Source organism: Nycticebus coucang, chromosome 10 (assembly GCF_027406575.1).
Source record: "Nycticebus coucang isolate mNycCou1 chromosome 10, mNycCou1.pri, whole genome shotgun sequence".
In the NCBI taxonomy this organism is placed as follows: domain Eukaryota; kingdom Metazoa; phylum Chordata; class Mammalia; order Primates; family Lorisidae; genus Nycticebus; species Nycticebus coucang.
The window spans coordinates 105604387-105624657 of NC_069789.1; the positions used below are offsets into that span (position 1 = coordinate 105604387).

The 20271-nt window shown below is 55.7% G+C and overlaps 2 protein-coding genes across 24 annotated transcripts; both read right to left on the bottom strand.

Annotated features, from left to right (window-relative positions):
* Window positions 1-3256: 3256 nt before the first annotated feature.
* EFNA4 (ephrin A4) lies at window positions 3257-9011 on the bottom strand. Of its 3 annotated transcripts, none has more exons than XM_053605514.1 (4): window positions 8024-9011; window positions 5475-5761; window positions 5053-5118; window positions 3257-3788 (listed from the first exon to the last, which is right to left on the bottom strand). In XM_053605514.1, the coding sequence occupies exons 1-4, from the start codon at window positions 8134-8136 to the stop codon at window positions 3676-3678; spliced, it is 579 nt and encodes a 192-aa protein (XP_053461489.1). In that variant the 5' UTR covers window positions 8137-9011; the 3' UTR covers window positions 3257-3675. The 3 variants fall into 3 exon arrangements, with proteins under 3 accessions (XP_053461489.1, XP_053461488.1, XP_053461487.1); XM_053605513.1 differs by having other exon boundaries at window positions 3257-3765; window positions 5050-5118; XM_053605512.1 differs by having other exon boundaries at window positions 3257-3931; window positions 5050-5118; window positions 8024-8249.
* Window positions 9012-9197: 186 nt separating this feature from the next.
* On the bottom strand, window positions 9198-20170 carry ADAM15 (ADAM metallopeptidase domain 15). 21 transcript variants are annotated; one of them, XM_053605496.1, is made up of 23 exons: window positions 19952-20170; window positions 18733-18839; window positions 18048-18124; window positions 17291-17369; window positions 17038-17114; window positions 16763-16946; window positions 15622-15687; window positions 15472-15540; window positions 15225-15394; window positions 14990-15074; window positions 14414-14562; window positions 14160-14334; window positions 13896-13988; window positions 13463-13767; window positions 13178-13373; window positions 12861-12938; window positions 11953-12025; window positions 11625-11763; window positions 11143-11212; window positions 10452-10523; window positions 10295-10365; window positions 9592-9716; window positions 9198-9500 (listed from the first exon to the last, which is right to left on the bottom strand). In XM_053605496.1, exons 1-22 carry the CDS (start codon window positions 20028-20030, stop codon window positions 9605-9607), a joined length of 2526 nt encoding a protein of 841 aa, XP_053461471.1. In that variant the 5' UTR covers window positions 20031-20170; the 3' UTR covers window positions 9198-9500; window positions 9592-9604. The 21 variants fall into 21 exon arrangements, 15 of the variants coding, with proteins under 15 accessions (XP_053461471.1, XP_053461469.1, XP_053461468.1 ...); XM_053605494.1 differs by lacking the exon at window positions 10295-10365 and adding an exon at window positions 9971-10042 and having other exon boundaries at window positions 19952-20169; XM_053605493.1 differs by lacking the exon at window positions 10295-10365 and adding an exon at window positions 9971-10042 and having other exon boundaries at window positions 10452-10526; window positions 19952-20169.
* Between the last annotated feature and the right edge of the window lie 101 nt (window positions 20171-20271).

Genomic DNA, 20271 nt, shown 5'->3' on the forward strand with positions numbered 1-20271 from the left:
TCTTGCCCTGCCTTCTTGTCTCCTAGTCCCCTGAGTTCACTGCCTCTTAGCTTCTTCAAAGGCACTCCTCTCTCCCTCTCCCCAGTGTGAGACTATGAATTTGAGTTCCACCTGAGGGTTGGCAGGCAAGGTAAGGGTTAATGACACCTCATTAGTGTTTAATTGGAGGAAGGAAACTGCCTTGGCACTAGACAGGTGGGCAGGCCTACCCCTTGCCGCAACTAGGCATCCCTACTTTCAGTACCCCACCAGGCATGTGGGTGATTTGGCCCTGGAGACCCTCAACCCAGCCGGGCACTACCCCCTCCCCCACTAGCTTTGCCAATTTATTCTCTAGGCAGTACAGACCAACACTTTCCATCTGTCACCAAACATCCAGAGAGAGAGCAGATTCCTTATCCTTTCTCTTTTAGATGGTTTGCCCCCGCCCATCTCCCGGAGACCCTGGAGAGTGGGAGGAGGGGTGAGGTATGGAGTTGGACGACTGAGCAGAGTCCACAGGGACAGATTCTGGATACAGACAAGAGACAGGGCTGGGGATGTAGAGATGTCTGCCCAATTTGACCTTAAATGAAGAGAATGCAAATGAGATGCATACGATATGCAGATGAACGCAAGGATCTCACATTGACATTCCCGGTGACAGCAGCTCTGCACTCAGGACCCCAAAGCTCTCGCCAATAACTCCCTTATAATCTTTCTGGGTTAAGGGGTGCTGACCATTACTTGGAGTGAGAAAAAAGATCTCAAGAAAGATACGAACGTGGTTGGGCTAGGGCTGAAGGACCTTGGCAGCTGAGCTCCACCTCATCTTGCCCACTCCAACCCAAGCACCCAGCCAAGGTGCCTCAGCAGATAAGGCGAACACCACTCTCTAGGTTATGCTGGGTTGGGGACGCACCGTCGGTTGCTATGGGGACCTCTTCCTCACTTCCAGGCCTGAACCAATGGGCATCACCACTGATGACCTCATGCCCCAGGATTTTATTTGCTATTTGAAGTCAGCGTGCACCCTTTCAATTTCGTCAACGCTGGGGATCCCCCGACGACTTTGCTAATGTGGACAACTGAAAGAAGGGACCACTAGGCACTTATAATGTGCTGAATGAGTGAATAAGGGAAGGAAGGAAGGAACTAATAAAAGGGAAGACGAAAAAAAGGAGCGGGCACAGAAAAAGAACAAAACTTCAGGGTTTAGTCTGGAGGGGGATGGGCTACTTGCAGCCCCAAGAAGCGTGGAGCAGGATTCGGGTCGCAAAGACTCAGGGCTGTCAGGCTCTCAGACGTGGAGACAAGGCAAGGGAAAGTGAGTAAGAAAGACGAGAGCAGGCCTAGCTCCTTGAGAGCCCCACCCGCAGCTGCCTAGAGCCGCTGAGTTTAGGGGAGATCGGTGACGCCTCAAAACTTGCAGGCCTGCCCAGCCTTCTGGAACCACACCCGGGAACACGCCTCGAGGATTTTTCGTGGGTAGGGCCGGGTGCCCGGAAAATGTCCCAGCTCCTTCAGCCCGTTTCGACCCCACGAGCGGACTCAGCTCTAGCTTTCCATGGGGACACACCCGGCGACTGAATCAGCCGCCGGCGCAGGGCCCAGGCTGTGAGGAGAGTGAGTGTAGGGCAGGGCTGGCCCGAGCGCCCGTGGTTGGGCAGGTCTGAGTTCAGGACCCCCCAGCCCAGCTCCCGCGGTCCCAGAGGCATGCGCCCTCGCACCTGCAGGGGACCAGGCAGCGGGCAAGGGCGTGTGTTTGTGTAAAGTGTGCGAGTCTGACTGTGAGGGTGTGTGTCTGAGTGCGCGGAAAGCCGACTGGGCCCCATCTCCCTCGCACATGCGTTCTTATCTGCGGCGGATCCGCGCGCTGGCCCCGGACGCGGGAGCGAGCGCGCCCGCCCTGGTCCGCTACGTGGGAGTGCCTGGGGCAGCAGCTAGTGGGATGAGACCCTCACACTTCTCGGTCCGGGGCAACGGCAGCTAACCGGTAGCCCCCGCTCTGCCCCGCCCACGGCGTCACTGGGGAGGCAGGGGCAGCAGTTAAGTCGGTTTCCATGGCAACATATAGACACCCTCCTGGGCGACAGTAGAAACGGAACTCGAACCCAGGACTGTTAGACCTGGCCCGCAGCTGTCTTCGGCTGACTCCACCCTTCCTCCGCGCCCCAGCCTGTCGCCCCAGGTAAAGATCGAAGTTTGAGGTGGGGGTCCTACACGAACACACGCACCCCGACAGGGTCATTTTCTGAAGAGCAGCCTCGAATGGAGGGAGGGATTGACTTGAGCCCGCCCAGCCCGCAGGGCTACCCTCCACCCCAGGCCTCAGCCAGAGCCATGGAATTAACGTGAATGGTGATAACCAAAGTCTGTGCTCAGGTGGGGAGGGGAGAGGGCCCCGTCCTCTCTGAAAGGGCCTCAGGTCTGATCGAGGTGCACGGCGTTGGGGGGCTTCACAAACTCCAGCACCCGCGTTGGTCTCCGGATCCCCAGCGCCCCCACCCCCTCCCAGTGTTCACACGCTGCCTCTAGGTGCCGCAGCTGGGCCGAGCTAATCAACACAACATCCACCTATCGATTGTTGGCTGGGTGCCAGGCGGGTGGGCATCGTGCCAGTGGAGGCTGCGGGGGGCATGGTGCGGGTAGAGCACAGCTGCAGGGGTAGGAGCGCCCCTACCCTGGCTCCACCCAGGACACCTTTGAGAGAGAGGGCCGGGGTTGGGGTTGGGGGATCATAGCCTTGCCTGCCAGGGGTGGAAGAGTGTGGGCTGGGAGCAAAGAGGGCCCTCCCTCCTCCGCCCCACCCCCTCCTCCTTATAAAGGCGAAGAACAAAGAGGCCGCTGGGGAAGGAGGCTTTGATCTGACCCCACCTTCTCAGTTCTAGGCCAGGCACCGCCCAGAGTGTCCTTGGGGAGGAAGAGGGATGCCCAGCTCTCACAGACCCAGGCCTTCTGAAATCCAGGCACTGTCTGCTGCCCCTTGCTTTTGCCCCAGTGCCCTATTTGGGGCTGCTAGGGGTTGAGCAGTGCCCCAAGTGTGGGGCTGTCAGGAGCATCTGTCCTTCCACAGGAAGCCGGCTGGGGAGGTGAGGGAGGGTGCCAAGCTCCACAGCTGCTGCTGGCACCCAAGCCACACTGCCCAGAGGGGTACCCACTGAGGCCTGGCATGGATGGCCTGGGCCCAGCTGGTATAGAGGTCAGGCCAAGCTAAGCTGAGAACACAGGCCACAGGGAGTCCTGGTGTCAGGGAAGGAGCCAGGAGCCATTAGGCTGGAGAAAGTAACAAAAAGATGGGTGGTTTATTGAAGGTTTGGTCTAGACACTTATAAAAATACAAATTGGCATGAAATTCTACCTCATGACAAGTCCATCTTCATAGAAGACAAGTGAGTGACCCCCCCCTGGGAGGGCAAGGTGCTGCCCCCGGGAAGAGGTTCACAGGGCACAGATGGCAGGTCCAGCAATCTACCTATCCCTGGGTCTTCAGCCTTGGTCCCCAGCTGGCTCAAGGATTTGATCCCACCAAATCCCAGTCTTTCAGGGGACGAGACCGTCCAAGCAGCCTACAAAGCCCCCATCCTTGTCTTGCCTTTGCTCCAGGGTTTCCAGGGCTGTCTGCAGCTCCTCTTTAGCCTGTGATGAGGGGGCAAGCACTTGCAAGGGTCACCTCAGACCTTCTGACCTCCTCCATCAATGCTCTACCTGATCTGTCTGGATTGGCACCCCCAGTGCAGACGATAGGGACCCCTCCTCCTGTAGATCTTGGGAAGGCTCTGGCTCCTTGAGGTGGCAGGGAGGGTCCGCTTGGCTCACAGAATTCGCAGGAGACGCAGAATCAGGAGCAGCAGCAACAGCAAGAGACAGAGGGGGCTGGGAGTGTCCCCTCCTTGCCACCCTGATGTGCCACTCTCTCCAGGGCTCCCAACAGGATGGGCTGACTGAGACTCTGTGAGAGGGAGGGGTAGCACTGATGACTCCTACTTCTTCAGCAGCCTCCTTCCTGCCCTTCCCCATGAGTTGTCCCCCCCACCCCATCTCATTCTCCAGAGGCTCCCAAACCAGCCACTCCTCTCCCAGGATGACCTACTGCAGTGGTTCTCAACCTTCCTAATGCCAGGATGTATTTTCATTGTTACAAAGGGGTCGCGACCCACAGGTTGAGAATCGCTGACCCACTGCCTCATCCTTTCTAAGCCCCACCTTCCAAGTCTCCACAAAACTTCCACTAGAGACAACTAGCCCGGTTAAGGCCTTGAAGGGCCTGCACCTGAACATCTCATTCCCTTTCCCCAGATTATTTTTTTATTTTTATTTTTATTTTTTATTTTTTTATTTTTTTAATTTTTGTAGAGACAGAGTCTCATGTACTGCCCTGGGGTAGAGTGCCGTGGCATCACACGGCTCACAGCAACCTCTAACTCTTGGGCTTACGCGATTCTCTTGCCTCAGCCTCCCAAGCAGCTGGGACTACAGGCGCCCACCACAACACCCGACTATTTTTTGGTTGCAGTTTGGCCGTGGCTGGGCCTGAACCCGCCACCCTCGGCATATGAGGCCGGCGCCCTACTCACTGAGCCACAGGCGCTGCCCACCTTATCCCAGATTAAAAAGGAGTACAGGCTTGGCACCCATAGCTCAGGTGGTTAGGGCGCTGGCCACATACACTGGGGCAGCGGGTTCCAACCCGGCCTGGGCCTGCTAAACAACAATGATAACTACAACAAAAAAATATCTGGGCATTGTGGTGGTGGCTGTAGTCCCAGCTACTTGGAAGGCTGAGGCAAGAGAATCATGTAAGCCCAAGAGTTTAAGGTTGCTGTGAGCTATGACACCACAGCACTCTACTGAGGGCGACATAGTAAGACTTTGTCTCAAAAAAAATAAAATAAAATAAAAAGGAGTACCGTGAAAGCACCCATCAAGCCAAATGGGGAATAGACCCCAGCTTGAAGTTCCACCTGGACTCCTTAGAGCCTGATGCTCCCAGATTCTCCACTTTTCTTCCCTCCTTTCTAAAGGTGCCACACTAGCCAGAGAGCCGCTCCCCTACCCTAAACCACTTACTGCTCTCCTTGCAGCAGACAGACACCTGGAGCCTCAAGCACTGGCCAGGACTCTCTGGAGTTGGCACCGCTGGGTGGTGGGAAATGGGGAGGAAGAAAGTTAGCACAGGAGTGACCCCTTTGTTCCTCGGACCCTGTTCAGACCCTCCCAGCTTCTCTCTGGAAAGCTCTTCCTTACTTTGGGGCCACACCCATGTGTTAGCCCCATCCGTGCCCCTCTTCTCCTTCCTGGCCCTCTGTCCTAGTCCTCCCTCTCTACAGTCACTCAAGATGTTCCCCTCCTCAGTCCTGGGCACAGCCCCACCCCCTTCACAAGCCTCTCCTTGCCCTTCACATCAGGCTCTGTGCCTTGATGGGTGGCAATGGCAGGGAGTCCCATCCCTCCCCAATTTCCTCAGAGGTACCCAGTGTGCTCGTGTAACTCACAGATGTAGTAGTATGTCTCTCCAGGCAGGAACTCGAAGCCAAGGGAGAAGGGTGTGAAGCGCTGAATCTTCTCTGAGAACTGAACATGGGTGAAGGGCAGGGAGCACACCCAGCGCTTGAAGGCACCTGGCCCCTCTGCCTGGCAGACCTCATAGCCTGGCCGGTCCACCATGTATAAAGTAAATGTCTCAGGCCCCTCAGGGGGGCCTGGGCCTTCATAGTGGGGGCAGAAAATGTCTAGGTAATCATTGAGGCCCAGCTCCAACACGGCATCTCCTCGCAGTAGCCTGTGGGCATAAAGCAGGGGATAGGCTTAGTACAGCTGGGCAGGGGGATCAGAGATACCCCTTCCCAGGAAGACCTGAGTTCCCCAGACTGACAGCTTCTGAGAGACAGAGTGTAAGAAGTGGATGAGATGATGAATTGAAGGTTCAGGGGCTGCGGTGCCCATGACCATGTGGATTAGATGAGAAAAGGCTGGGCTCTACCTTTCAGGCTGGAGCCACCACACACCTCAGTAGACCAAGGGCCCAACACTGGGTGTGGCGTGGCACCAGGACTGGTAAGTGTCAGGTGATTGGATGCTGTGAAGAGGTTGGGCAGAGAGGCAGGGTTACAGAGAGAGCCTACAGTGAGCTACAGACACAGAGATGGAGATGGGACTGGGAACAGTATCCTCAGTAACAGACACACAGAGAGAAAGACTACCTTGTAGCCCTCAGTCCAACAGTGAAAACAATGCCATGGTAAAATAATAATAATAATAAAGGAGTAGGTACTGGCTGCCTCCCTTTTTTGGCCAGAACAAGGAAGTGCCAGGCATGGAGTAGGTCCCAAACCTACCCAGTCTTCAGCCTTCTCAGGAATCCCTTCCCCCCTTCTTGGGAACTGCCAGCACAGGGAGGAAGGGCTATAACAGGCTGCCCCCACAGTCTACAGACTTTATGAACCATTTCCCCCACCATACACATAACAAAGCTTGACTTACGAAAGGCCTCTAGTTGTCCCTTAATGGGTGGTCAAAGCACCACCTCTATCATCAGGAGTTCTGATTTAGAAATAAAGAGTCCTGTAATCCTACCACTTTGGGAGGCCAAGATGAGAGGATCACTTGAGGCCAGGACTTTGAGAACAGCCTTAGCAACAAAGTGAGACCTTATCTCTACAAAATACAGAAAAATTAACTGCCCATGGTAGTGCGTGCCTGTAGTCCCAGCTGCTCAGGAGGCTGAGGCAGGAGGATCACTTGAGCCCAGAAGTCTGAGGTTGCTGTGAGTTGTAATGACGCCACTGTGCTCTAGCCAGGGCAACAGAGCAAGACCCTGTCTTAAAAAACAAAAAACAAACAAACCCCTCCCCGCCAAAACATTCCTGGGCTGAGCCCAGACCTACTAGATACACAAGCTAAGGACAGGATCTTTGTAGATTTTGTTCTACTGCACCCCCAGTGCCTGGAAAAGAGTGCCCAGCACAAGACAGCACTCAACAAATATGTGTGCATTGAATGAATGAATCATAAACCTCAGAGTTGGGGGCTGAATTTTTAACAGGTCCTCCAAGTGATTCAGAAGCATTGGTCTGTAACAGAGGAGTAGGAATTCAGAGCAAGGACAAGACAATAGCTGTTATCACTCAGTATTGGTATTGTAATGACCTGTCTTTATGCCGGTTATCCCAGAGTCAATGGGCTCCCAGAGGGCAGGGTCTTGGTCTTCCCTGTCTCTTATCCCCAGCAGCCTAGCGCAGGACGGGGTATATGGTATGTACTTAACCAATGTGAGTGAACAACTGAACAGCCACACACTGTCTTACATAAAAAATCAGAAAAGAATACAGGTGGGAAACAGAAGAAAGGCAGGGAGATTTGGGGAGGAGGATGGAAACAGGTTCAGAGGTAGGCAATTCAGGAGAGAGAAATAATAGTTCTATCTATACAGCCTGCACCTCTTTCACATACCTTAGTTAGCCCGCCTGGCTTCCCAGGGTGCTGGACGTTATTAGCCCATTTTACGGATGAGGTTAGGGAGGTCATACGACTTGCCCAAAGGTGATTCGGCTAGAAGGGCAGGGCCGGGACAGAAATAGAAGGACCAGTAAAGACCGAGATGAAGGCAGAGATAGAGAATGAGACCAGGTGACAGAGTGAGAACCAGAGGGGAAGCCCAGAGAGCAGGACAGTAACCCACAAAAGCCCCTCCTGTATTCTCCAGTCGCCTGCCCAGGCTCTGGCCGGCGGGAAGCCCAGGAGTACCAGAAGAGAAGGCAGGGGGCGGAGCCGAGGCACGGGCAGATGCCCCCCAGCTCCACACTCCAAGACCCCACAGGCAGCCTTCGGGGCTGGGGTCCTCCGTCCGCCCCCCCAACACGTGCAGGCCAGGGGTAGACCGGGGCGCGCCTCGCCCCTCCCCCCTCCCCCGCCGGCTCAAACAAAGGAGCCCCGGCGCGCGGCCGAGCTCAGGCGGCGCCGTGCAAAGAGTGAGTGGCGGGCGCGCGCACAGGCCGGGCGCGCGCAGACCCGGCTTAGAACTTGTCCGGTTCGGCCTGGCTACCTGGGATTACTGGAGTTCCAATAGACTACGTGGCGAAGGCTGGAGCCCCCGCGCAGAGGGGAGCCGAGAAACGCGGCCCAGAGGACAGTTTGCAGCAGGGGCAGTAGCCGCATCGCCCCTAGGGTCGGGTCTGGTCTGGCCCTGCCGGTCCCGGCCCGCTCCACAGTCCGGGATGGAGAAGTACAAAGTGAGGAAGGGAGCTGAGGGAGGGGGGTGGGGGTGCGGAGACTCAAAGGCCCCGCCCCTGGATAACTTTGCACCAATGGTAGCGCGTCTCCTCTTTCCTTTCGGAGCCGACAGTGGTTAACCCTTTGTGCATCGCAGCAAGCCAAGCCAGCGAAGTGGCGAGGGGGTAGGGAGAAAAGAGATACTCCACTAAGAGTATTTTCAGGGAGGTCGAGTGTTTCGTGTCTGCCTTAGTACGGAAAGAAAGCCTTATTAGCAATTTCGCAGATTTTAAATAGGGTCACACAACCTTTGCCCAGATAGGGAGTGCAAAGCCTGTCCAGCTACCTTCATACATTACCCCCTTTTCTTTGCACATCTAGAGATAGTACGAGGGGAAGGAACAGAGCACCTTCTGGGACAACTCCCTTCCCTCCCTTAGGTGGCGTGCTAGATGCCTAGTCTGGGGTTGGCATCTGTCGCTTTCTGCTCCACTCCTTCATTTTGGGCTGGGGTCCCACGCGGTCCCAGTCCTGAAGTCGAATGACGTGTTTGCGGCAGTACAAAGCGCCTTTGTTCCAGAGCCCTCAGGTGGAGTCAGGGGAGGGGTAGAAGGGAGGTAGACGGCCTTGGGATCCCGGGGGAGCCGCCGTCCCACTCGGTCCTGCCTTCGGGACTCTGAGAACATCAGCCAGATATATTTTTCCAAGCCACTGGTCAGAGGGTGGAGATGGCGACCGGTCCGACAGCTTGGCCGGTTTTGTAGATGGCTGCCCCTGGGGGCCGCGCGGCGACAGGGGTGAGGACTCGAGGACTGGGGGTGGCTACGGGTGTACAATTCCCGGTGATACAGGATTGCGCTGAAAGCATTCCCGTCTGGGCAGAAACCAGCCGCGAGCATCCTCGAGACGCGAGCTGACCTACACTGGGCCTCCCACCGCGTCCGAAGCGGCAGCACCTCCTGGCGGCCAGATCTGGGACCGCAGCAGGACGACTCAGCCTCCAGCCACAAACTCCGAGGCGCACTCCCAAGACCGCAGGTTTATTGCATTTGAGCAGAGAAAGGCTGTGCGCACCTCCCTCGACCCTGTCCAGTCCTCAGCCCCTCCCCAAAACTCCCTGCAACGATGTGGGCAGGCCCCCAGAATGCTGCTTGACAGTTGTTTCCTGGTGCCCTACGACACCTGTTCCGCTGTGTCCAGGTTCAGCTCCTTCAGTCAAGGTAGGGTAGTCCAGGGAGCAAGACCGGTTTGGAGGCCTCAGGAAAGGTCAGAGGTAGAGCGAGAAAGCTGTTGGGGGTGGTGGCGCTGGTCTGGAGTGCGAGAAGGCGAGAAAAGTCAGAGATCCCCTTGCCCTAGATCACTCACCCTGCCCACCTATCCGCAGCCTTCCTCCTCACCTACCTGGAGGGTGCCACTAGGAGTGAGGTTCCAGCACTTGCACCAGGCAGGTTACCCGATGGGCGCCGACCCTGGGGGTCGGCAGGCAGTGGTTTCCTTGGGGGTGGGGGCTTGGAAGGCCCCTGAGACTGAGGGAGAGAAGGCAGGAGGTCAGCTTGGGTGGGAGGTGTCATGTCGCCCATCCCCATTGCACTGGTGCTGGGGGGACATCACCTTGGGGGTAGCACCTGTGGTCACTCTTGTCTGCAAACAAACCTGTCACCATTAAAGGCACCACGGGGATATGAGCCATCTGGCACTGAGGGGCCATTTTGCCACCGCTAGCAGCATCACAGCCCTAGGTGGGAGGAGAGGTCGTGCTCTTCTCTACCCACACTGTTACCTTTGGGCTCCTCACCACCGGGTCAGCGGGCAGAGGGCGGGTGGGGGGATTGGGCCGGTCAGCGAGCTCAGCCTGAACAGAGAGAGGGGCAGTGGCTATGAGAGCACAGCCAGGGGCAGTGGGCATGCAGAAGCTCCCCCATGGATTCAGGTCAACATGCAGAGTCAGCCAGGGGACAGGAGAGAATGGGGGCATGCGCGCGGAGCGGGGGCATGCCAGCGGATGCCTCGCGGGAGGAAGGTGTGGGTCAGCCGGAGTCCTTGGCCGGCTGCAGTCCCGCCACGGACCACCAGATGGTGGTAGAAACCAAGGCAGGAGGCTCACCCTTTGCTGCTTCTGGGGCTCAGAGTGTCTGAAGGCTGAGGGGCACCCTGGTCACCTAATGAAGAGCACCACTGACAGGAAGCAGGGATGAGAACTGCAATTGGGCACCAAGCCTCCCACCTACCCTGGGCTAGGGCAGGAAATGGTCCAGATTTACCTGGAGTCTCTTAGGCACTGGGTCAGGTGGCAGCGGCCTGGAAGGGGGGGCTGGAAAGCCGAGAACAGTAGCCTGCTGAAAGAGCAGGAGGAGCAGACAGGCACAGGGCAGGCGAGGGGAAGCAGGAAGACAGATGTGAGCAGAGTAGGGTTAGTGCCCAGGGAAGATAGTCAGGGCCCCAGGGGCAGGGATACTGTGCATGCAGTTATTCAGCTGCATGCAGAGGGGTAACAAGTGGGGGGTGTGCAGACCACCTCCATACACACACTCCTGTAGTCAGACCCACAGGGCTCAGTGCAAGGACACTCACCAGCCCTCTACACGTGGTGACCCAGCCTCACTGGGTTCTGGCACACTGAAGGCCATTCTGAGCACCACCCCCCTCATGCCCTCCAAGGATCACTGCTGAGGGCACAGATAGACCCACCACTCAAAGTCACCAGCATGGCCAGCTGAAAGAGCTCAGCAGCACCTTTTCTAGTAGACTTTCCTCCCCACTGCAGTCTGCACTCTACTTCTCTGCCCGTAGCCAGGGGAGGGTTGGGGGACAGAAGGCTAGCCCCGGCTCCTCTGACAGGCCCTGGGGGCATGCTGGCCTTTCTGAGTCTAGAGCCTTCACTGTCCACCCCCAGGGCCTAAGCTGGGTGCTAGGCCAAGGTGGGGCCCCTCTTCTCTGGCATCCAGGACTCACCTTCCTGCCTGGCATCAGCAGGGCCCTCTGTGGGGGTCCTGGCCGTTCAGGGGTGTCAGATTGGGCTGCCCTGAGCATCAGGAAAGGCAAAGAGGAAGAGAGCCCAGCCTCAGACTCTGTTCTCCAACCTTATGCTATCCTTGGTGGGGCTGGCCCCTTGAAGCCCCTTGGAGAGAGGCCTGTGTACAGTTTAGGTCAAATCAGGTGGGGGCACTTGATCAGCCTGAGGGAAGGCCCCACTTATCAAGCACAGGGGCTCTTGGGAAGAAATGGCCCTAGCATCCCAGCTGCTACCTGGGGGGATCAACATACAAGGTGAAGGGTTAAGGAGTGTATGTAGGGAAGGGAGGTGTGTGGGGTGTGGCAGTCAGCAAGCTTAAGGTCCAACGGGCTCAGGGCTTAGAACCAGGTGGCAGGGGCTACAGAGGTGAAAGCAGCCTTTAGAACTGAAGGAATTGGTAATAGGGAGATGATGCTCATACCTGTACTGGCAGTTGGATTCCTTGAGCTGGCATAGTCGCTGGTGCAGGCGGGTACGGTACCAATAGCTGGCACCAAGCAGCACCAGGACCAGTAACAACAGGAGGCTGAGGAGCAGCCCTGTGGTCAGGGAGCTGGTTGCTGTAGGGTGAGGTCCGTTTAAAGGGGGCAGGGCTAACAGCTCTATACCCATGAAGGAGCAGAGGGCAGGGAGTGAAGCCCAGTGAGCAGAGTAAGTAGAGGAGTCAGAAAAAGAGGGCCGAAGTGGAAAGGTAAGGAATGAGCTGCTCTGCCCACCCCCCAGCTGCCCCTGTCCCCACCCCATGCTACCTCTGAGCTGGGTGGTGCAGTCAGGCGGTGCCCAGCCCTGCTCACAGTGGCACTTCCTATTGCTGTCACAGACCTAGGAAGCACAAGGTAAGCAATGAGGGGCTCTATACTCAGGAGGTCATCATGGGAGGATCACTACTTGAGCCCAGGAGTTCAAGACCAGCTTTGGCAACATAGTAAGTTCTCAAAAAAAAAAAAAAAAAAAAGCCAGGCATTGTGATGGGTGCCTGTATTCCTAGCTACTCGGGAGGCTGAGGCAAGAGAATCACTTAAGCCTAAGAGTTTGAGGTTGCTGTGAGCTATGAAGCCACAGCACTCTACCAAGAGCAACAAAGTGAGACTGTGTCTCAAATAAAAGCAAACAAGGGCAGCACCTGTGGCTCAAAGGATTAGGGCACTGGTTCCATATGCTGGAGGTGGCTGGTTCAAGCCCAGCCCCGGCCAAAAAAAAAAACAAACTGCAAAATAAATAAATTAATTAATTAATTAAAAAAAAAAGCAAACAAAAAAGAGGGGCTCTGCACTTTGGAGAGCTTTTCAAGAGCTCAGATTTCCACAACAGAGAGTCATGCTGGGGATGATAGGTAGAGAACCAGAGCCCTGGAGAGAAGAAGTCTTCCATGCCAAAGGAAGGTAGATCAAACTAGCACTTACTGAGGGCCTGCTAATGTGCTGGGCACTGTGCTGGGAGCTTTCATACTCATTTTGTGCACCCCAGGAAGTGGGTCCTACTTTGTCCCTTAGATAATGAGGAAACTGAGCTCAGGGAGGTTAATAGCCTTGCCCAGGTCACACCACTAGGATATGCAGCAGGGATTAGAACCAAGGTAGGTCTGTTTCCAAAGTCCATTATCCTGTTCATCCCTGGAACTCTCAACTCCACTTCCATTTCCTTCATCCCAGCTCACCCCATGTCCATGGCATTTGCTTCGACATTCCTGTGCTCCCAGGAGATCCACTGGTTGACATCGATGGGCGATGCATATCTGCACCACAGGGAGAGAAGAGTGAAAGTTATATTCCCATAAAGCTTTGCTGTGACTGGGAGGCCAACAAAGCTGAGGCCACATCCTGCTTGTATAGATGGGGAAACCAAGGCTCAGTGGGATGGCAGGACTTTGCTCCATCGGAAGTAGGGATCTGACTCCCTCAGTCTGTGCCTATTACACTATTGGATGGTCCACATGTCCCTTCCTACCTGGTCTTGCCCACACAAGCTGCTCACCAGGCCAGGGCCACAGGATGTGCCAGGCAGAGTCAGGAGGGGCTGGTCCACGTCATTGCCCAGGTCCACATGCACCCAGCTGCAATTCAGCTGGGTCCCATTCACTTCCAGTGTCTCCTGGAGCAGATCCTGGGCTAAGCCCAGCAGAGGCTGAATTCTACCCCCCTGGCACTGGAGCTGCCCACAAATGGCATCTCTGAGGGGAGGGAGAAAGGGCATGCAGTCAGTGGGAGCAAGGCCAAGGCTCCCACAAACCTGGAGGAGGAGCTAAGTCTCTTCACTTACCTAGGGGCGCAGGGCATGTAGCTGCCGTTGCTGCTGCGCCCACAGCTCCCAAAGGCATTCCCTCGAGTGTTGGCTATATGGAGGCAAAGGGGCATGGCAGGCTGGGCCCCAGGTCCCCAAAGTGATTGGCATTGCTGAGTATAGGAGGCACAACGCCCGTGCATGCATACAGCCTGTCCACCAGCGCAGGGTTCACCGTCCCCTAAGCTGACATCAGGGGGACACTGGGAGCTATTTCCAGGGCAGAACTCGGGCAAGTCACAGTCGCCTCTGGTAGGGCGGCACTGCCAGCTAGCAGGGCGCAGCTGTGGAGGATGGTCAAGTGTCAGAGTGGGTGCTGGGCAAATTCAGCCAGGCCTGAGAATCAGAATGAACCTTTCCACCTTGGCCCCTGGCAGATGAGCTCTGGGTGAGCAGTTTAGACTGTGCCTACCTGGCAATTTTGACAACACGGTCCATCAGATGCACACTGTGCCCCTGGCCTCAGCTGGCAGGTGACATAATCACAGCAGGGATCAGTGCAGTCCTATAGGCAAGGGCATCAGAAAAGCCTCATAGCCTGCCTCTAGCCAACCCTCCTTCCTGAGGACAAACCCAGGATGCCCAAAGCCACAAAGAAAGTAGGAGCTAGAGCCCAATAACCCATGTGCTTTCCACAGACAGGGATGTTGGGGTGGGGAAGGGGCATGGGGCTTACATCTGGGAGGCCACAGTCACACTGTTCACCAGGCTCCACAAGCATATTTCCGCAGAAAGTGGCTAGGGGAGGCAGGCTGGGCAGCCGCTCAAAGAGGCAGCTGCCCATGCCATCCAGGAGGGCTTTCTCCAGGGCCTGTCGGCTGCAGTTGCTGAAGTTCAGGCCTGGCAGGAAGCTGTGGAGGGTAGCAAGGAAGGTTGGTGCTGTGGATCTGGCCCCACCCTATCCCTTCTCTATGTCCTGCAGCAACTTACTCTGTGGAGGCCTCCATGATGCAGCTCTTGGCTGGGGCTGGACCTGGACAGAGGCAGCTGTTCCCAGGTGAATCGTGGTCCAGGCCTAGGCTGTGGCCCAACTCATGGGCTATAGAGGAGGTGACTCCCAGAATGCTTGTAGAATGGTCCTGTTATTGGGAGGAGTACCCTAGATCCAGCCCCAGCTCAGCCTGCCTCCACCACAATGCCCAGCCCACTCTGTCTGACTTCTTAGGCACACAATAGGAAATGCTTCCCTCCTTAATTGCTTCTAAAGTAGGAGAAAAGCCCAGGCCTGGGTGGCGGGAAACCTGGGTGCTAGCTGAGCTCTGTCCCCCTCTCTTGCTGAGTAACTGTAGGAGATCACTTCTGTTTTGGGGCCTCAGCTACCCCACTCCCTCCTCCAAGAAATGGAAGACTGCACAGGTGGGGACTGTGTATATGGTGAAGAGCTGGCCACCCCCACACCCACAGCTTTGAGGGTAGGCAACTTTGTGGGGTGTTTCAGTGAGTAAGTAGTACCACACTTGGGAGAAACTGAATTGGGAATGGGGAGGAGACCTGTAAATAACTCACCATGTTCACACCGCCTGAGAATTCAGGAGAACACATGGAGTTCTGAATGGCCATGCCTACCATAGGCCCATTGAACGAAGTACCGCTGTGGGATGAAGAGGTCAAAGGTGAGGGCTGAAAGCCATGGTGATCAGAGCTTAAGGGCCTGAGATAGGGAGTTGAAGGCAGAGGGTGAATTTGGCCAGGACAGGGTAGAGTAGAGTCAGGCCCCTCTGGCTGGACCTGGGGGTCTTACGTCACCAGCTGGGCACTGTCATGGGGCAGTCGAGGTAGCAGATCGGCCTGGCGCCAGTGGAGGAAGTTATGCAACGTGACAGCTGGATCTGGGCTTATCTCCACCAGGTCACGATGGATCCAGGCTTCTAGGCCCACTAGGGCTACTCGTACATTCAGGGGCCGGAAGAACTGAAAAAGAGCTGGGACTCAGAAGAGAGGCTGCCATGGTCAGGGGGCTGAGGGTTGCTGCCCTGTCTGACACTCACTGTGTCCAGCAGGAGGGCCACTTCCAGTGTGCGGTTCAACAGGCACTGGAAGTCTGGGTACCTCTGGACCTGTGGGCCAAGAGAGATGACTGTGAAAGGTGGCAGGGTGGGTGGGGGTGGGGGAAGGTGTGCAGGGGCCAGCAGGCTCACCTCTGAATGGTCAGCCACAATCACCAGCTCAATAATCTTGGTCTCTGTTACCACATCCCGCCTCCACTATGGATAAGATGGAAGAGTATAAGGCAAAAGTATAAGGCCTCTCATGGCCAGCAGCCACATAGGTCTGACCAAGATGCGTCCACTCCTATCTGTGTAGTCAGACAGAGGAGGGTAGAGAGCCCATTTTACAGGTGAACTACTGAGGGCCAGAGAGGCCAGAGACTTCCCAGGGACCACCAGGAAGTAATATGGTCTACTCCCAGTGTGAAGCCAGGAGTAGACTCCGGCTTTTCTGTCTCCAAACACAATGCTTTTTCCAAATTAAAAAAAATAATGATAGTGAAAAATCAACAATAATCAGTACTCTCAAAAATGTGCCCAGCATGGTTCAAGACTATATATGTGTGTGTGTGTGTGTATCATTCATTCATTTAGTTTTCCCCAGAAACCGTATAAAGCAAGTGGTTTTATTATCTCCATTTTAAAAATTAAGAAATGTGAGCACGGCACCTGTAGCTCAGCAGCTAGAGTGCCAGCCACATACACCGAGGCTGGCAGGTTCAAATCCAGCCCAGGCCTGCCAAACAATAATGACAATTACAACCAAAAAATAGCTGGGTAATGTGGCGAGCGCCTGTAGTCCCAGTTACTTGGGAGGCTGAGGCAAGAGGTTGCTTAAGCCCAAGAGTTTGAGGTTGCTGTGAGCTGTGATGCCACAGTACTCTACCCAGGGCAACTTGAAACACTGTCTCAAAATAAATAAATAAATAAAATAAAAATTAGGAAATTTAGTTTTTATTGTTCTATAATTGGTAACTGCATTATCTGTAACCAAGTGAGAGCTCTCTGCAGAAGAGATCATAAGACAGATGAAGAGTGTGAGCCAAATACCTGCTCTCAACCCTGGATATGCCATTTATTAGTTGTATGGCCTTGGGCAAGTCACCTAACCTCTCAGAACTTGTTTCCTCATTTTAAAATAAAGCTACTGATAGCATCTACCTTCTAGGGTTGCTGGGAAGGGTACTGTGAGAGGAGGTCACAAAGTTCACCACGGAAATCGCTCCATTAGCAGGAGCTGTTGTTATTGTCAACACATAGCTCTGAGAGCCCTCCTCCCTTTGCTCCTTACTCTGTGAATGTGGCGTTGTCCCTCTGGTGGAGGCCGAGTGGGCACAGATGAACGCCTGCTTAGGGTACAGCTGTGGCCTGGCAGGAAGAGGTCTTGGATCCGGGTGATAATGGGAGAACCCTGAAGGTTTCCAGGCCCCAGCTCCAGAGTATAGCTTCTTTCTGGAGATAAGACCACTAAGCCCCTAAGGAAAGAGAAAGGTAGTCAGAGAACATTTTGCTCCATTCCTGGTGTCCCCTCACTCCCTTCACCATCATGGAGTCTACCCATTATACCTGAGCCCAGAACAGGTACAAATGGACACCCAGGAGTCTGCATGGCCCTGCACTCCTCCCTGGTAGCAGCAGTTCTCCTATAGCAGAGAAACACAGTGCTATCCCAAATGGTAGGCAAGATCTGAACCCAGCAATCTACCTTGTTGGTAAAGGTATGCAGTCCTTACATCTGTCCTTCCAAAGCTGACACCCCCAGATGGTCCCTTGCTCCTTCCCCCAGGCCAGAATCTGGGCACAAGAGGGCCCAACTCACCAGGGTGTGTCCCTCACTGACCACCCGAGTACCATTGGGCTGGTACCACACCAGGGTTGGGCGTCCTAGGACTGATTCCCTGTGGAGTGAAGAAAAAGGAGATTGGTATTAAGTCACCCACCAGGTTGGCATAATAGCAAGTTGAGGCCTGGAGGTGATGGGGGAATTGGGGACCAGGCACACCGCCCCACCCCGACCTTCCCACTTTCTTGTGAGGCAGCAGTGTATAGCAGTTGGGCCACTGACTCTGTCAGGCTATCTGGGTTCTAACCTGGCTTTCACCATACTAGCTGTGTGACCTTGGCCAATATCTTCATATTGTGCCTCAATATCTTCATAGGTAAAATGAAGACAATAATACATATTGTATGGGCTCAGCACCTGTAGCTCAGTAGCCAGGGCGCCAGACATGTACACCAGAGCTGGCAGGTTTGAATCCAGCCTAGGCCTGCCAAACAACGATGACAACTACAACCAAAAAATAGCTGGGCACTGTGGCGGGTGCCTGTAGTCTCAGCTGTTTGGGAGGATGAGGCAAGAGAATTACTTAAGCCCAGGAGTTTGAGATTGCTGTGAGGTGTGATGCCATAGCACTCTACCCAGGGCAACAGCTTGAGACTCTGTCTCAAAAAAACAAAAAAGTATTGTATGAGGTTGTTATCAGGATTAAATGAGCGCAAGCACTTAGTACCCAGAACATAGTAAATGCCATCCAAGCTGTCTGCCATGTGACTATTATTATAACCATCATTGTTACCTATTCTGCAGCAGCTCCAGGATATGACTTTCACCATCCAGCTCCAGTATGATCCTTAGGGACTCAGGCAGACTTGTCTGTGGGCACCAGAGGGCATGTCATTTCCCTAGACATGCCTGCAACTCCTACCCCACCTAGCTGGAAAACCTCAGGCCCTCAGGAGAGCACCAACAATTAGACCACATTAGATTATGGGTGGGGGCCTCCCAAGGGAGGGGCCAGGAAGCCCTGCCTGGCCTGGGGCATTGTTCTGAGGGGTTGTGTGAAGAGGTCAGGGAAGGTATCTGAGCTGCCCTCCTCCTCGGCTTCCTGCCTCTAGAGGAAGCATCAGAGAGGACCCAGAGTAGGCCTCAGCCCTTCCTCTGACTCAGCTTTAGAGTGGGGGGTGTGAGGCCCCAACCCTTTCCGACTCCCCTCACTGAGAAAACTGCCAACTTGAGATGAAGAAAGAAAGTTGGCTTCAGAATTTCCCCTGTGGAGATGGATGGGTTGGGTGAGGCTGAGGCGGACAGATGTGTATGGAGGAAGAGGGAGGTAAGTGAAGTCAGGTGCTGGGGTGTGGTGGGAGAGGGCCCCCACAGCAAGGGCTCCTCACCAGTTCCTTGGCCAGGGTTGGTGTTGAGACACTTGATTATGTTGGGAGTGATGGTGGGTGTATGTGTTTATCGGGGGGTGAGGAGCTCACCTGCAGCATCTCTGCTAGACTAATCAGGAGGTTGTCCTGGAGGACCTGGGGCTCCAAGGTGCCACTCAGGGTTCTCTCTGACCTTGCCTGCTGCTCCTCAGTGCCACCTGCAGGGTCCCAGGATACCCCAAGATAGTGCTGAGTGAATGGACAACAGACCCATCAGCTCCCAGCACATCCGGGCTTAGTTGCATGCTGGGACTGAAAGAATACTGGAGGGAAGGGGCGTCTCTCCAATGTGTGGCTTTCCGGCACCGACCTATCCATAAGTCCCCAGAGAAAGTTCAGCTAACCCAGCCTGTGGCGCCTCCTTGTCCTCCTCCAGCCAATCCCAGTTTCTGACAGGGACTCTCCCTTATTCCCACTCCCTCCCAAACACTGCCCTACCCAGAACGTCCTTTTAGCTCAAGACTGAGCTAAACCTTGTGGCCAAGTGCCCACTCACCCTCCCCTTCCCTCACAACCGAGATGCCAGGAACGCCCATTTCTGGGCGAGCAGTGCAAACACCCCCACCTCCCTAAAACCCCTCACGCCCAGCCAGGCACACCCGCTCCCCACAGTCTCCACTTCCCACACACAATGGCCCTCTCTCCTCTGGATACTCCACCCGCGCCTGCCTTCTCGGCCCCCAGCCTGAGACAGCAGCGGGAAGTGAAAGTTCCAAGGAGGAGCTGCTGTCCCAGCTTCTTTCCTGGCCAAGTCTCCCTTCTCTTGGGTTCTCCCGCCTGCCTGGCCAGGCTTCTGGTGGCAGTACCCCTAGGGGAAGGTGCCTGCATGCCTATGTCTGGGATAAGGAGAGAGAGCAGGGGCTAGAAAGAGTCCCTGTCACTAAACCCTATAAGAGGTGCCCACTGGCGCACTGGCACCGGGTGGAACAGTCAGCTAGGCCCCAGAGGAGTGAAGACGTCACTCCTAGGGAGCAGCGACCCTCTTTCCATGATCCTCAGGGGGCGCTGGGCGGGGTCTCGGTCCCTGGTCCACAGGGACCACACAGAGGAGGCCAGGCCAGGGGTGGGGGGCACCGCTATCTCTCCTCTTTCACTCTCCCCGCCATCACCAAGCCACTGGGCCTTAGGCCCAGGACAGCAGACAAGGGTGGACCGCGCTCTTGTTGGGTTCTCCCAGAGTCTCCGGTCGACTCCAGTACCCCAACGCCTTCCGACTTCCGTGCACAAACTCCCAGTCCGCCCCTTGGCCCACTGCAGGCTCAGTACTCACCTATACTTGGGAACAGCCAGGTGGGCAGAGGGCTGCCCGCGCCCAGGAATCCCAGGGCCCACAGCAGCGCCAGCCGCATGGCAGCGGCGCCCTGGGCCGGGGGAGAATAGCAGGTGCGGGACCGCTCGCGGAGCCGCCGCCCGCGGCCGGGTGGGCTTGGAGCACCCGGCTGCGCGGCGCAGCCTCCAGGCTCAGTCCCGCCCCCTCTCACCCGGCCTGGAGCCAGACCCCGCCCTCCTAAGGGCTCCGCCCCCGCCGCGCGCCCTTTTCAACAGAAGACGCAACCCACACGCCCCGCCCGCCCCGCCCGCGCTCCTCCC